The sequence below is a fragment of the Nomascus leucogenys genome, chromosome 11, assembly GCF_006542625.1.
Source record: "Nomascus leucogenys isolate Asia chromosome 11, Asia_NLE_v1, whole genome shotgun sequence".
In the NCBI taxonomy this organism is placed as follows: domain Eukaryota; kingdom Metazoa; phylum Chordata; class Mammalia; order Primates; family Hylobatidae; genus Nomascus; species Nomascus leucogenys.
In genome coordinates, this window is record NC_044391.1 from 21,218,697 (window position 1) to 21,234,263 (window position 15,567).

General features: G+C 38.8%; 1 protein-coding gene across 4 annotated transcripts in view; it reads left to right on the plus strand.

Moving 5' to 3' along the window:
• The window catches only part of CDK14 (cyclin dependent kinase 14), a 600,472-nt gene that overhangs the window by 95,863 nt on the left and 489,042 nt on the right, over nucleotides 1–15,567 (plus strand). Inside the window, exon 1 of one of the 4 annotated variants that reach the window (XM_003252399.4) lies at nucleotides 13,435–13,783. The exons of 1 other annotated variant lie outside the window; for it this stretch is intronic. In XM_003252399.4, coding sequence (XP_003252447.3) covers nucleotides 13,601–13,783 — 183 coding nt within the window. In that variant the 5' untranslated portion in view covers nucleotides 13,435–13,600. Of the gene's footprint in view, nucleotides 1–13,434; nucleotides 13,784–13,974; nucleotides 14,157–14,656; nucleotides 14,762–15,567 lie in introns of those variants that run through there. 2 more of the 4 variants (XM_004089552.3, XM_030822053.1) reach the window with 2 other exon arrangements.

The window sequence follows — 15,567 nt, forward strand, 5'->3', positions numbered from 1 at the left end:
AAGGTGACATGTGAGTGTAGATGTGAAAGAAGGGAGGGAGCACACCATGGGAATATCTGAGGAAGAATGTTTCAGGAGGAGGGTGCAACAGCCTTGAGTATAGAGGGCTTAGTGTTCTTAAGGAACAGGAAGGAGTTCATGGTGGCTGGAGTAGAATGAGCAAAGGGTCTGGGGGAGAAGGTCAGAGAGGTCGTACCTTGCTGGTCCTGGTTGGGATGTAGCAATTTACTCCAAGGCAGAAGCTGTTTGAGCTTTTGAGCAGGATGGTGATAATTTAAAAAACCCTACCTGTTGTGTAGAATGTAGACTGCGTCGGAAAGAAGAATGTGAGAATAGCAGTAGAAAGACCAGTTAGGGGGCTGTGGTCATCATCTAGGTGAGATGTAATGGTCGCCTGTATTAGGATGGGAGCAGTGGAGCTGCTGAGAAGTAGTGGGACTTAAGTATGTTCTGAAAAGAGAGCCAAGGGAACTAGCTTGTTGGAGTGGATATAGGGTAGCAGAATACAATCAAGGATTCTGAAGTTTTTCACTAGAGAAATTTGAGTGATGTAAAGGTAGGATCATATTGAGATGGGGGAATATCAGAAGGAGGAGCAGTGTTTTTGAGAGGTTATGGAATCAGGAATTTGATTTGGTTTTGTACTTTTTTTTTTTTTTTTGAGACAGACACTGGCTCTGTTGCCCAGGCTGGATTGCAGTGGCACAACCTCAGCTCACTGCAACCTCCGCCTTATGGGTTCAAGTGATTCTTGTGCCTCAGCCTCCCAAGTAGCTGGGATTACAGGCATGCCCCACCATGCCTGGTTAATTTTTGTATTTTGGCCAGGCTTCTCTCAAACTCCTGGCCTCAAGTGATCCGCCCACCTCAGCTGTTTTGTACAGCTTAAGTTTAAGATTCCTATTATATATCCTAAAGGAGTTGTCACATAAATATTTGGATATGTGAGTCTGAGGATGAGGGAAAGGTAGGACCTGGAAATACAAAATTGGGAACCCTCAGTTTACTGATGGTACTTAAGGAAGAGGTTAGGATAAGAGTTACCTAAAGAGGGAGTATAGGCAGAGATGGCAAGAGGCCCAAGGTCCCCATCCTGGGACACATGTGTTTATAGGTTGGGAAGGGAAGAGTGTCCAGCAAAGGATTCCGAGGAGGCAGAGCCAGTGAAGTAGGAGGAAAACTATGGGGGTGTGGTATTTGGAGTCAAAGTTAAGAAAACGTTTCAGGAAGGAGGAGGTGATCAATTGTGTCAGATGCTGCTGAGAGGTTCAGATGAGGTCTGGGAATTGCCCACTGGTATTGCCATTGAGGAGGCTTGCTGACCTTTAGTGGAGTAGAGAGGACAGAAATCTGATTAAAATGGGTTTGAGAATGAATGGACTGAGGAAGTGGAACCAGTTGGGATCGAATCCTCTTTCTGAGGAATTTTGGTATGAAGAGGAACAGAGAAATGGAGTAGCAGCTGAGAGCGGTTCAGAATCAAGGTAGATTTAAAGTAGGAGACAACTTTGGGAATAATGATAGTTTTATTCCCCTTTTCTTCTTTGTTAAAAAGAAGACATGATTTACCTGAGGAAATTCTTAGCTTTAATATATACAGTCGCTATAAACATGAGAAAATTGTCATTGAACGAGATAGCACTTTTTGCATGGTGGTGCTAAAAAATATCTTTATTTTTGTAGAGATGGGGTCTTGCTGTGTTGGCCAGCCTGGTCTTGAACTCCTGTCCTCAAGCAGTTCTGCTGCCTTGGCCTCCCAAAGTGTTGGGATTATAGGTGTGAGCTACTGTATTTGGCCTAAAAAATCTTTTTATAAAGCATCAGATTTCAGTGCAGTTACAATGTGCTTTCTTCTTTAGCTTTTCGGATGTTACATAGTGCCTTTGAATTATATGGAGCTGAACTGCCCCGTGTGAGATTTTCTATAAACCCAGAAGTAATTTCAGAATAAAAATTCTACACAATTATATGTCTGAAACAAAATTGGTGAAAGTTCTGTTACTCTAATTCTTTTAGAATATCTAAATAGTATTAAAAGAATCAAATAACTTTTCCAAGTAATTACTTCCACTTAAAAAGAAATGTTGCGGCCGGGAGCGGTGGCTCACGCCTGTAATCCCAGCACTTTGGGAGGCTGAGGCAGGTGGATCACGAGGTCAGGAGATGGAGGCCATCCTGGCTAACACGGTGAAATCCCGTCTCTACTAAAAATACAAAAAATTAGGCAGGTATGGTGGCGGGCGCCTGTAGTCCCAGCTACTCGGGAGGCTGAGGCAAGAGAATGGTGTGAACCCAGGAGGTGGAGCTTTCAGTGAGCTGAGATCACGTCACTGCACTCCAGCCTGGGCGACAGAGCAAGACTCTGTCTCAAAAAAAAAAAAAAGAAAAAAGTGTTGCATGGATATGCAAATTAAAAAAAGTACTTAAATACTTAAAGAAAATTAGGTGATTCATGCTACTTGATGTTTTACTTGATGTTTGTTCCGATAGGATTAATTCTAGTTAAAATTATACTGTTCTGATACTACGTTTTGTAAGTGTTTACATGCTCATTTTAATTTCCTGCTAATTGCAATGATAGCACAATAATGAATTCTACCTATAAATTACATTACTATTAAAATACAGTTTCTTGGTTGTGACACTTTATGCTACGCCACAAAGAGGTAAAATACTTTTGTAAATGAGAGGAAGAGCAGAATCGTGGTGGGTTTTTCTGACTGGTATTTAACATGTGGATAGATTCTTTATACATAGATAATATGCATCATGGGTGATTCACCAAATTTTAATAAGAAAACCAATTATTTGTGTATATTTTGAAAGATGATGCCTCATAATTTTATTCCTTCTTTGATCAGATAGAACATTTTGTTTAGTAAAATTTCAGAAGACAGATTCCTGCTTCCTGATCGGCATCAATTATCTTACAACACCCCCAAATTTTTTGGAAATGTATGCCTGCCAACTCTTTATTTGAAGAGTTATTTGCTTGCTTTGGCAAAATTGACTCTTGATGAGTGTTCCTCTCTTCTAGCATTTGCTACTCACTAAAGTTTCCTTGTGTGTGCTGATGGTGGTAAAATCTCTTGTCATCTTTGTAATCTGTTTGGTAAACCTTGTCTTTGATATTTCATTATGTAACCATGGGTTCTCAGTTCTCTCTTGACTCTTACCTGCAGCTTTGTAGTTACAAGGGGAAATATGACAGTAAGAAAGGAAGAAAATCCACAGAGAGAGAAGAGACTGTGTACTAAACTTTTTCATTAAAACTTTTATAAACTATAAATAGCTCTTTCCACCTTTAGTCAAAGGAAATATCAAGAAGGCCTGTAGGGCAGCTCCCTATGGCTGTTTAAAAAGTGTTTGATTTTTATGGAATAGTGCAAAAGCAAATTGCAATGTCAATAGAAACAGGAATACCAGAGAAGAATTGATAGGAACTGATAAAATTAAGGAGTGACTGAGAAAATGAGTCTGACAGCCCATGGCTGATACAGAAGAAAGTGCCAGGCTGATCTGAACCAAGAGAACCAAGACAAGTACAAGCCCTCCTGCAGAAGTACAGGACCCAGGATGGGAGTCTGTGGGTCCTAACAGCTTAGTGCCTGATCACACTTAAACATACATTATGCTTATCACTGGATTGCAATAGTGCTTGCTTTACTGAACACTATTCTAAGTAGTTTGTACATCATTTAGCCCCACAGCAACCCTCTTAGGTATAGGAACTATTCTAAGTATTCCTATAAGATTGGTACCTTTCCCAAGGCCTGGATCAGGAACACGGATTTGTCTGATCCTTGAGTTTACATTATTCTTAATCTAGCTGTTCTGCATCTGACTTTATGTTGAAGTTAGTGCCCCAGTGCACCTGTTTATATGGCTTCATCTATGATGTTTTCTCTTTCCTCCTTATCAAACCTGTTTTAACCCTTAGAGTTCTGAGTTAAATAACCTTGGTGGGTGTGGCAGGAAATCTCTGAAACAAGGTGGATCGATGCTGCACTGTGATTCCTTGCATTCAGGTGGTCCTGCCAGGGCTGCAATTACTAGGTGCCCTTAGAAGGAACTAGTTATGATGGGGTCAGGCAGAAAGTACCTCTGTGTTTCATGTGAGCTGTATCTTCCCTAAATGATGAAGAGAAACCGTGGTTATTGAGGGAATCATGTGCTTCAAGGAAGGATTGATAAAACTAAGTTAATCTATTAGGCCTTTGTATTGTGATAAGTAAAACTTTACTTTCCCTAAATTAGAATAAATACTGGGGAGAGGAAGAGAGAGGTATAAAGATGGTCTCCAAGTTCCTGGTGACTAGCTGTTGTAACAGTCCCCAAAGCTATATTTTTCTTAACATAGGTGGAAAAAAAGTTTGGTTGTCTGTGTCCAGGGCAACTAGGAAAAAACACATCTCTGTCGCCAGGCTGGAGTGCAGTGGTGTGATCTTGGCTCACTGCCACCTCCGCCTCCCTGGTTCAAGCGATTCTCCTGCCTCAGCCTCCTGAGTAGCTGGGATTTTAGGCATGCGCCACCATGCCCAGCTGATTTTTGTATTTTTAGCAGAGACGGGGTTTCACCATGTTGGCCAGGATGATCTCAATCTCTTGACCTCGCAGTCCGGCCATCTCAGCCTCCCAAAGTGCTGGGATTACAGGCGTGAGCCACTGTGCCTGGCCCGATAAAACACATCTTTGAACCATATGTTCAAACTGTACTTGGAGTACTTGGCAGTGTACTTGGAGACCCTGGAGTCCATCCAGATAATCTTCTACCAGAGAGGAGAAAAGAACCCTTATTCATAAAGGTTCAAATTACAGAAATTGTTCAAATCTTCTAGGCTGTACTCCTATGATATTACAAAAGTTCTTTGTTAAATTATCAAATTACATGCATATATAGATAATAACTCTGGTGCTAAGAGTGATCATTGCCAGTCTGTGGATATATATGCATCTCCAACCGCCAGCATTTTACTTATTGAATTCTCTGTGACTCTAGTATTTAGAATTTGATTACCTAAAGTGAAAATCTGCCAATTTTGCCTGATCTGTCATTCTGAGGCCTCCTCAACTTGAACTCCCATAGTATTTTTCTCTTACCTTTTCTATGACAATGATTTTCATATTATATTTATTTGTATAAGTATCTGTGAGAGCAGCAGTTGTGTCTCATTCATCTTTATACCTCCTATAGTGATTAATACAAAGCTCAATAAATGGTTGGTAAATGAATAGAACACAGAAAAAATCCTTTAGCCGTGAAATACAGGAAATGTAGTTTACTTTACAGTGTCTTCTTAGCACTTTCCTTACATATTCCACAAATCCCTAGTGTACTTCCGTGGCTTTTTCCAAAATCCCCTCGATATTACTTCTTTAATTTTTAATAACCCTTTTTCCTTCATGGCCAGAAGCCTCTAAAGGTCAGGATCGGTGCAACAAACCACTTTCAGTTTTGTATTTTTTATGACATTTCTTAGCTACTTATGTGTGGCAGTATTTACCAGCAATTTATAGGTGGTATCTATAAGGATAGTCAGTTTATTTCCCTTTAGGTACTGTGCCTAAAATTTGAGCATGTGTTACCACAGCAACTTGGATGTCTGGTTAAACTAATTGGTCAAAGCATTCAGGCTTCCTGCAAGTTCAGATAACTGATTAGTAGCTAATGTTCTATGGCTTTCCTCTATAAATTATAAGAATAAAAATTTTAATATAATAATACTCAATTTAGTACAAATTTTTATATAGTTAAGTGTGTGAAGTAGCTTTATAAAAACCTTGACTGCTATTAAACCCATCCTTTCCTACCATTATATAAGTTAACGTCTACCTTATATCTCCCTTTCCTAGAGTTTAAAACAAGACATCTATTAAGTTATTTATTCTACTTCTGGTGTTACTGGTTCACAGTAGCTCCGTATCCTTTCTGTACATGTATCCCCATGTGTACCAGCACTCTTGATTATAAGGAGCTGAAAATCAACTTGAAGTGGCTAAAGAAAGAAATACATTCATTGGGAGGAGAAGTATTGCAGGATAGAAACAAGAGCTGAACAACTATGCTTTAGAAAGTTAGGCATCCAGCAGAGCTAGCACCTCAGCGGGTGCTACCTCCATGTTATCAGTGCTGTCTGTCTCTATGCTACCCTCATCTCTAATTTTACTACTTGATGGCTTTAGGATCTGAGTTGAGCTTCTTTACAGGTCAAGAGACAACTGCCACTGGCTTCCTCTAAGCGGATGCTTTCTCTGCTTTGCTACCATCAAGGGTGGAGGGGAGGGGCGCAACTGAGCTCTGGCTGAAAAAGTCCCAGGGAAGGATTACTCTTAAGTTGGATTCCTTGTCTGTTCCTGGATAAGGTGCAACCCTCCTTAGACTGCAGTGGATGGCGTGGGGTGGAAAAACCATTCCCCAGGAAGAGAGAAAAAATGTGCTGGCCATTCCAAACAATTTGATTCTACCTCTTTTTAAGAAACAGAAACCTATCCTATTTTAATAACCACTCAGGGAAAGCATTCCACAAGGAATGGCAAAAAGGATTCAACTAATATTTGGGTGCTGCTGTTGTCACTATGTTACCGAATACAAAAGGGTTGCAGAGTAGGTTAAAGCATTTCAGAGTTGTTAATATCCCTGTGACTTATGCATGTTTGTAGTGAACCTGATTTCACTATCACCCCAGTGATACTGAACTGTTAAATGATCATATGATGAAGCTTCCTTAGCCAAAAGCCTTTTTTGGTTTTCTTTCTGTTGTTGAAGAGTGATGCACACATGGTTTTGGAATGATCTAAATTATATCAGTATTAGCTTGAAAAGGCAAATACTAAAACAATGCCACAGGAAAGTCAATTAAATTATGTAGGGATACACATTTTAATTTCAGTTTTTAATGTCTTCAGTTGGTTATCCTTTATTTGTCCTAAGTATTTATTGTTGAATATCCATCACTGTTAACCATTTTTTCCCAAGGGCCTACTTCCTATTTTGTTTCTTAGGTGTATGTAGAGTGAGACAAAAGAAGTATATTTCTTAACAAATACTTTTTATTTGAGTATTTTCAAGTATGTACTACATAAGTGGCAAAGGTTTTCTAGATTTAAAACTGTCAAACATAATTAAAAATTATTTCTGTATGTTTATTTGGCAGGCTCTTTTAAGAGGGTTTTCTTCCTTTTGAGATTTTCCTAATTTTTCAAACTAAGTGAAATTTTGGAAAGCTGGGACAAAGTCCCTAAAAGCAATAAAATTCACTTATAACCCCAAACTAGAAAGTATGTTTTTTTTGTTTTTTTTTTTTTTCCTTTTCAGAGTTTATTCAAAAACGAAGTAAGTTTTTACAAATGAGACTTTGCTTCTTAAGCAGTTTTTTGATAGTCATGGGATTGTAGCTTCTGTCCTCAATGGCATTTTGACACCAGGAAGAGAGAAAATCCTCACATCTTTTCTCAGTGCTGTTTGCCTTTCTTCTTGATGCTACCCCAAGGATTTTGTGTCTGCCATTGAGGTCTTATAATTTAATTCCCATTTCTCAGATCATGTTAGTGCTATACATTTGGAACTCTGTGATACTGTTATTTCGTGGATGTGGTCATAATAAAATCACTTTTACATCCGAATCTTCTCCATACTACACACTTGAGGCATGGCACCACATCAGAACTCCAGTTGTGTTTCTGCTTAGGGTGTAAAAATGAAAAACTGTGCTGTGCCCATGTGAATGCCCATGCATTTTAGATATCACCTAAATAAATAATAAATACATAAATGTGCATGTATATGTATGTAGAAACCATATGTATGGTTGGTATATAGAAAACCAGTATCTGTTTTAATGCAGATGCAAGTCTTTTGAAACAAGGGTTTGTAATTGAACTAATGAGGAAGCAAAAACTGAGATGCAGACAAATTATTATCCAGGGTAATTCAGGGCATACAACCAGGAAACACAGCACGTAGCGGGAGGACATTTATTTCATAAAAAGGAGTAGGCTGAACCAGGAGCGGTGGTGCACACCTGTAATCCCAGCTCTTTGGGAGGCCAAGGAGGGTGGATCACTTGAGCCCAAGAGTTTGAGACCAACCTGGGCAACATGGCAAAATCCCGTCTCTACAAAAAATACAAAAATTAGCTGGGCATGGTGGCATGCACCTGTGGTTCCAACCACTCGGCAGGCTGAGGTGCTGAGTGGGAGGATCACTTGAAGCTGGGAGGTCCAGGCTGCAGTAACTCACAATCGTGCCACTGTACTTCAGCCTGGGCAACAGAGTGAGACCCTGTCTCAAAGAGAAAGCAGTGCCCTGAAATCAGGTTTTTTTGAAAGTCAGGCAAAAATAAGATTTTTAAAAAATGGTAGTCTGCATCTACCAGTTTCTGTTATAGAGTCATAATTGTCAACTTTCCACTCTGCTTCTTGACAACCTTAACAATCTGAAGTTCCCTTGCTATAGCTCTAGCTTTGGATTTTAATTTCCAACTTAGATGAAGTTCATAACAAAACATTTTTTCACCTGGACATATTTTCTGCAGTTCATAGGGATCAGCGCAGGATTTATCTTTAGCCAAGACATGTTATAGCATCCTTTGTATGCAAAATTGTATCAGCAATGTAGGGAATGCAGAGATGAAGAAAATACGGCATGTATGTGTGTTTATTAGAATTGTTTTGTTTTTATTAGTGTTCTGGATGTGTAGGTTTTTGAATGGTCTTCCTCAATATCATTTTCCACATACGTCCTTTGGTTTTTAGGGTGTAATTTAACAGAATGTAAAGTTTTGCTGGGAACAGATTTATTGTGTTGTGATAGAATCACCTATGTTTATTGATAAAATTAGTTCTTATTTTTCCCCTACAGAATCAAGAAAACACTCAAAGTTGTATAATATTAGGAGGAAAATCTCAACATTGCCATGCAATGTCATGCATGACATATGGACAGGTTTGGTATTGTGGTTAAGACATGGCTGTTAAACATTCAGTTTAACAGATTCCTCCAGAATTTCACGGTGTCTTGGGAAAGTATTTTAGATAAGTGACATTTCTTCAAATATATGAGATTGTAAGTAATGAGTGACATCAGAAGAGAATTAAGTCATAAAGTTTTTAGGGTTCACAAAAAGGTTGGGGTTTAGGCTTACTAAAACAAAATGAACATTTAAAAATCAATAACATGAAATTTTGCCATAAAAATTTACAACATAAAATAGATTACTAATATATTACTAAATATAGTCTTTTAAAAAAGAAAGAATTTGCTAGGGTTATATGGAATTATAATCATTTGAAAACCAACTTATTTTTGGAAAATTTCTGTTTTCTTTATTACTTTTGAAAATAAATTTATAATTTTTTCCTTTCTTTTAAAGTTTTAATGAAACTAATTCATAAAGTAGCTGATTATTATAGTTAGATTCGTATATATAAAGTACTGTTTTCTTCCATCACATTTAAAATTTTCTTAGTGTTTCTTTTTCCTTGTTCTGTTAAAAAAAAGTGTTTTCCCTTCACAGGCTTTTGGTAGAAAAGGAAAAAAAAAAGGTAAAGATAGAAAAAAAGTAATTCTCTATCCCTTTCTTCAATTCTTTTTTCCAGGTTTTAAAAAATTGTTTGTTTGGCCCCACCTGTCCTTCAGACCCTAATTATGTGAAGATCAGTCATCTGGCAGCCTCTTGTGTCTGAGATAGTTCCAGGAAGGCTGACATGAAACAAGGGTTTCTGAGTACTGCAGAGCCTGTGGAGTAAGGCCTACATGTTTTCCACTCAGGAGAAAGTTCCTGGTTCTGCTTTGAACCCACCTGTTGACTCAAGCCATTCACACACTCTTCTAATAAGCCTGATTATCTAGTTGCCCAATACGGGGATGGCTGAGGAAGCCTGTAGCAAGAAGACTGAGGAGAGTGTGGTGATATTAGAAGGAAGAGGCACATGTAGGACCATAATAAGGTGATTTTGATGGTAAAAAGAGAATGAATCATAAAAATGAAGCAGAAGAACACTTAGATGTCAGATTATTGAGATTAGGAGGCAGTTGGCCCCATATACCCACTGTTAAACCCTGAGGGCTGCCGCTGATGTTTATAATTGGCCCCATCATCAGTTGAAGATTAGATTGTGTTTATTATAATCTATTTTAAAAGTCAGGGAAGTGCATACTACTTTTTAGAATTTAAAAAAGTCTCATATAAAGGCAGGCATTTCAAGGGATCAATTTTTGTTTACTCACAAAAATGACCTAGTAGATGTTAGTCTTGTTTTTCTCTCTGTCCACTGAGATTGTTTTTACAAGCCTTTTTGTCTCTTCTCTTTGAAGCTATAATTTTTATTTTAACCTCTACTGTTGTTCTTTTATGGTATAGTTTCAGACACATCTCAATGGCCTCTAATAAAGATATTCTTAACACCATAGATTGTGAATCCTGTATGACATAATGATTAATTTCCTGCAGCTTTGCCCTCTCGCTGCTCTCTTCTGCTTTATAGTCAGACTTGTTGTCTACATGCTTGTTGACACTGTTATTTTCCCCTACCCATTCCTCAAGCTCCCCATCCATTTCCACTCAACATATGTCCACAGAATTTGTTTGAACTTCTGTCATCAGCAACTCTTCTTACTATTTATTTATTCAGCAAGTACTGAGTGCCGTCCTAGGGGCTGGGGAAACACAGGAGAACAAATGAGAAGTCCATGCTCTTGAGCAGTTTACATTCTAGTGGGGAAGGAAGACAAACAAAGTAAATTAATGAACGAAAACAGTGTAATGTGATAGGGGAGGGAGGAGCAACAGCAGAGGAAAGCCAGAGAAGGACTCTGAAGAGGCAATACCTGAGGTCCAACTGAGTAATGGGAACAAGTCAGCCAAGGGGTTATCTGGGAAGAACATTCTAGGCAGAGAGAACAGCAAACAAACATTCCTGAGGAACCAGCTTTGAGGAAAAGAAAAATTGTCCATTGTGACTGAACCGTAGTTGGATGGGTGCTGTGCTCAGATCCACTTGATCAGTGGGTGCCTAGGGTGAACAGAAGTCCTTCCCGTCCAGGTCTCAGTCAGTGACTGATCAGCCCAGGGATACAAAAGCCTGGCCCTCTTGCTTCAGGGGAGACTAATGCTGGGTTTTTGTCTGAGGCCACATTCTTCCTTGGCTTTTCCCCTCCCTGTCCTGCCTCCTCATTTCTTTTCACTGAGAGCACACCCCCAATAAATTGTAAGATCCGGGCCCAGCTCTGTTTCTAGGAAACCCTGACCTAGGCATATGAGCACACTTTCGATCTATCATCTGAGCTCCAGACCCTTAGACAGCTGCCTATGCAACATGTCCACTTGGATGTTCAGAGATACCTAAAACTCAGTGTGTAAAAAATTGAATTTATGATAGTTTCCTCTTTTCCTCAAGCTTGTATTCTTCCTGCGTTCACTCATTTACTTTATGAACCAGCCTTTTACCTAGTTATACTAGAGAATTCAGTATAGATTTTCCCTTTCCATTAGACTTCATGTCCAGTCACTCAGCAGGTAACTCATGTGAATGTCTCTTACCTCTGTTGTTTTTCCGCCCACATTTTCATGGCTTTAGTTCAGGGCCTTGTCTGAAACACTAGCTTAGCTTCCCAAGTGGCCGCCGCACTTCCCTTCCTTCACCTCTCCAATCCATTTCTACACCGTTACCCTGTCGTAAAATGAAAAATCTCATCCAGCCACTGTTCTGCCTCTAGTCCTGTAGGGCTTTTCTATTGGATTAAATGGCAACTTCCTATAGGATAAAATTCCCAACTTCTTAGCATGGCTTACAGGGCCCTTTCTGCCCTGGCATTGAGCCACCTTTCTTCTGAGCCTTCACGGTGGTGACCACTGTGAGTATGGCTTGGTTATTTCCTCATACAGCTTCCAGTTTCAGGCTTCATGCTATTCCCCAAATGTCCTTCTTCTCCTGGGTAGTACTGGAAGCTTCAGCTTTACGTTACCTCCTCTGTGAAGTCTTTTTTGAGCCACCTAAGGAATAGTATTTATACTGAATAGAGCACTCTCAAAATACTCATTTCAGTGTATTATAATCACTTGCTTTATTTCTAATCACTTAAGGCATTCATTGAATGCAGAGAACATGGCTCTTCACATTGCTGGGCACGTTAGCACGTTTGCTGAATGAATAGAAGAAAGATTAAAGGAGAAATGTTACTGTGTTTGTTGGTTTTTATACAAGATATCTTAGTGAACACAAACATTGTACGAATGATAGGGGAAAGGGGATTGCCTAAGAAGAACTTTTAGCCCTAAAATATGGAGTTGGGAAATTCATTAATTTTTTAATGTTAATTTAATATTTGCTGGATGCCTAGCATTGTATTATGTGGTATTTAAGTAAATTTTGAAAAATGCAATTGGTGTGATTTATCAAGGGCCTTAAAATGGGGAAAATGCCAACAGTACAAGAGAGTTTTATGAGGTGGCATATGATTAAATCTTGAATGACTCAAATAAGAAGTGCTGTTGGTTCTGGAAAAGGTGTCTTTGTGGGCTGGAGGGATAAACAATCACAAAAAAACCTCAGGTTCTTGAAAGACCTGTTGAAGTCTGTTCTGCAGAAATGATGCTCATATAATTCAGTAGTTTTCAGATATTAAGGAGATAGCTTTCTCTTTTGGTTTTGTTGAAGATGAAAGTATGTAATATTTGTATTTGAACAATAACTTTTTAAAAAGATTTTACATGAGCTTTTGTGTTTCAAGAAAGCAAAGTTGAATATCTTCACAGTGTCATTCAAAATGATGAAGGTGAAGATGGTTTGCAAGTGGGAGAAAGAAGAGATGATTCATTTAAGCCAATTAGGATGTGAAGGGAAAACACTTTGCCTGAGGTTTCTCATCATCATTGTACAGCCTAGTTTGGGGAACTTTGGGAATATCGACCACTTATTGACATAGTTGTTACCTCCTCTTGTACTTTAATTTTTAAAATAAGTGAATATTGACAAGGTTAGATTTCATGCCTTTTTTATTTCTTGCCTAAGGTATTTCTCAGTTGTATTGTTGTATATTAATCTAATTTATGTCCTTTCGTGATTCTGTGTACTGAGGACAGGAACTCCTTTAAAAAAGAATGGATCAACCACTCTCCTGTAGGGGTCGCTATGAGAGTAGCAGTCTGGCATCCTTCCTTTGCCACCTAGCACTTTGTGGCATGACTTGGCACAATTTGCCTAAGGATCGTGAGATCTGGCTTGTTTTGGTATTTTATTTTTCAGAGTGGTATGAGCTCTAAGTCCACCAAAAATTTTGCAAGCTCATAACTGCATTCTTTTACTTTGGTTCTGTGTATGCTGCACGTGTGCATTTTTTTTTAACCACGTATTTGTTGCATGGTTATTTTAGAGTTCTCATCATGCTCCATTTGCATATGACAAATATATACACGTAGACACCATTTTAGCAGCTTTTGCAGCATGCATGATGGTGGCTGAAACTTGGCCTTCTATAGGATCGCAGATTATTATTTAATGGGGTTGTCACTCAGGACACTTACTGGCTTTCTCCAGTGCTCTTAAAAAATTGAATTGAGCATGATGAGGTGCATCTCCTTGATTAAATGTTTTTCCTCCTATGCAATCACCATTAGCTGTTTGGCTCCCATTCTGTATTCTTTTGAAGCAGCCCTGCATTGCAAATCAATATCTTTCTGAAAAGACAGTGTGTTGTAAATTGCCTGGACAGCATATGCACGGTTACTTTGGCTGCAATGCTGCTGCAGAGCCCGGTTACTCTGCCTTCCTGGGAACTCCACAGGCAAGTCCATCGTGTTTGGAAAAAAAATAGATTTTTTGGAGAAAATAATTGAGCTGTTAAAGCTATTGATACTGAATGTTAGCATGTCCTTTGAGTTCTTCTCAACAGTTTTTGGTCTTATTCCACTGAGATTAGCTTCTCTTAGGAGATTTCTGGGTTTTCTTTTTTTTTCTTTTTTTTTTTTTTTTTTTTTTTTTTGCTTGCTTATGCATCCCCCTCTCTTGGTTGTAGTACGGCCGTACCATTTCAGCTTGCTAGTGCAGAAAGATGTGAATTCAGTTGCTGTATGAGCCTGGCCTGGTGCAAACACATTGCTAGAGACATGTTAAAGAGTTCCAGGTGAATCAAGCCTGAGGGAGACAACAGCAAAACGGTAAGACAGAGCATGCTTAAAATTACAGCAGGGGTTTTAATTTGGAGCATCTCGGCAAGTCTGAATCCTGACTCACTCATTTACAACTTAAAAAGGATTCATTTTATGCATGTCATTTTACTCACTTCCTTCTATTTAACTGCCAGAAACATCACAGATTGATAAAGGGGGTATTTAAATTAGGGACTGACTGGAGGTTACTCATGGGAGAGTCTTTTGAGGCTCCCGAGGCTACTGCTTGTAGTTTGTAAACACCAGTAGCAGTGATAAGGTGGGGAAAAGGTTTAACGACTGCTTCTTTGCCATATCTGAGTCTTATTCCTTCTGAAACTAGTCTTTATTTATTATAGCTGAAAGAGGTCTTACAGATTGTTTTTGCCTGGCTACGCTTGGCTGAATGCCCTCTGAGTCAAGCAAGTGAAGGACGAGAGACTACTTTTTCCATTTGAGTAAACTGATGTCCATGAATTTAGCTGGATTGGATCTGAGTAGAATAAATATCTCTAATATATTAGGGACCTGGGGCTTCCTTCCTGCTCATCGTACTTCCTTCCCTTTTGGATCACAGAAATACACCTGCTTTAAGTGTGTACTGCTGAGCAGAGGTCAGTGTGCTGGTATTTTGCATCATTACACCTGTAGGGGTTATGCTTTTATGTACAGAAGTGATAATTCTTCGTGCAGTTCTGCTTGAAGTGGCGGCTCTAATAGTAGACTGTTAGCATTTTGGTTGCTGATGGAGAACCCCTGCATTCATGAAGGACCGTGGTAGCAGACAGCCTACTCCAATGAGGCTTACCTGCTTGTAAAGCAGATAAAATTGAGAGATAGGAATGTAAACCTTGACGTCTTCAGAGACTGAATTTTTGTTTCCTTTGTTAATTGTCACACAGTTGACATATTTGATGTGGCGGGGGTTTGAACTTGAAGGACATGTTTTAATAGTGTTCAAAGTGAGACTAATAACATTACTTAGTCCTAGTGACTTTATATGGATCCACCTATTATTATATAGGTGCTGAATGTTAAGGATGTCAGCATTTGATTTTTTGCTTTAAAAATATTCCACTGTGTATAGTTTAATTAACTTAGTACTTTATGTAAAATGTAAATGTGTAGATGGTGAATGTTAAGAAAATCATCAGTAGCTTGCATGTTGGCTATTATATAGAACTGGCATGTAGCCAGTTCTGTATAATTTTGTGACATAAGTAAATTTAAGAAAGATCACCTGATTAGTTGATAGGCTAATTGAGAGAAATATTGGTAACTGTTGTGGTTCACTATGAGTAAATTTCTTTAATGGTGCAGTGCTTCTGTATTCACTCAACTATTTACTGTTGAGGTTGGACATTGATTGTTGGGAGTGAATATTTGGATTTTCTTCCAAAGATAGATCAAATTTACCTCT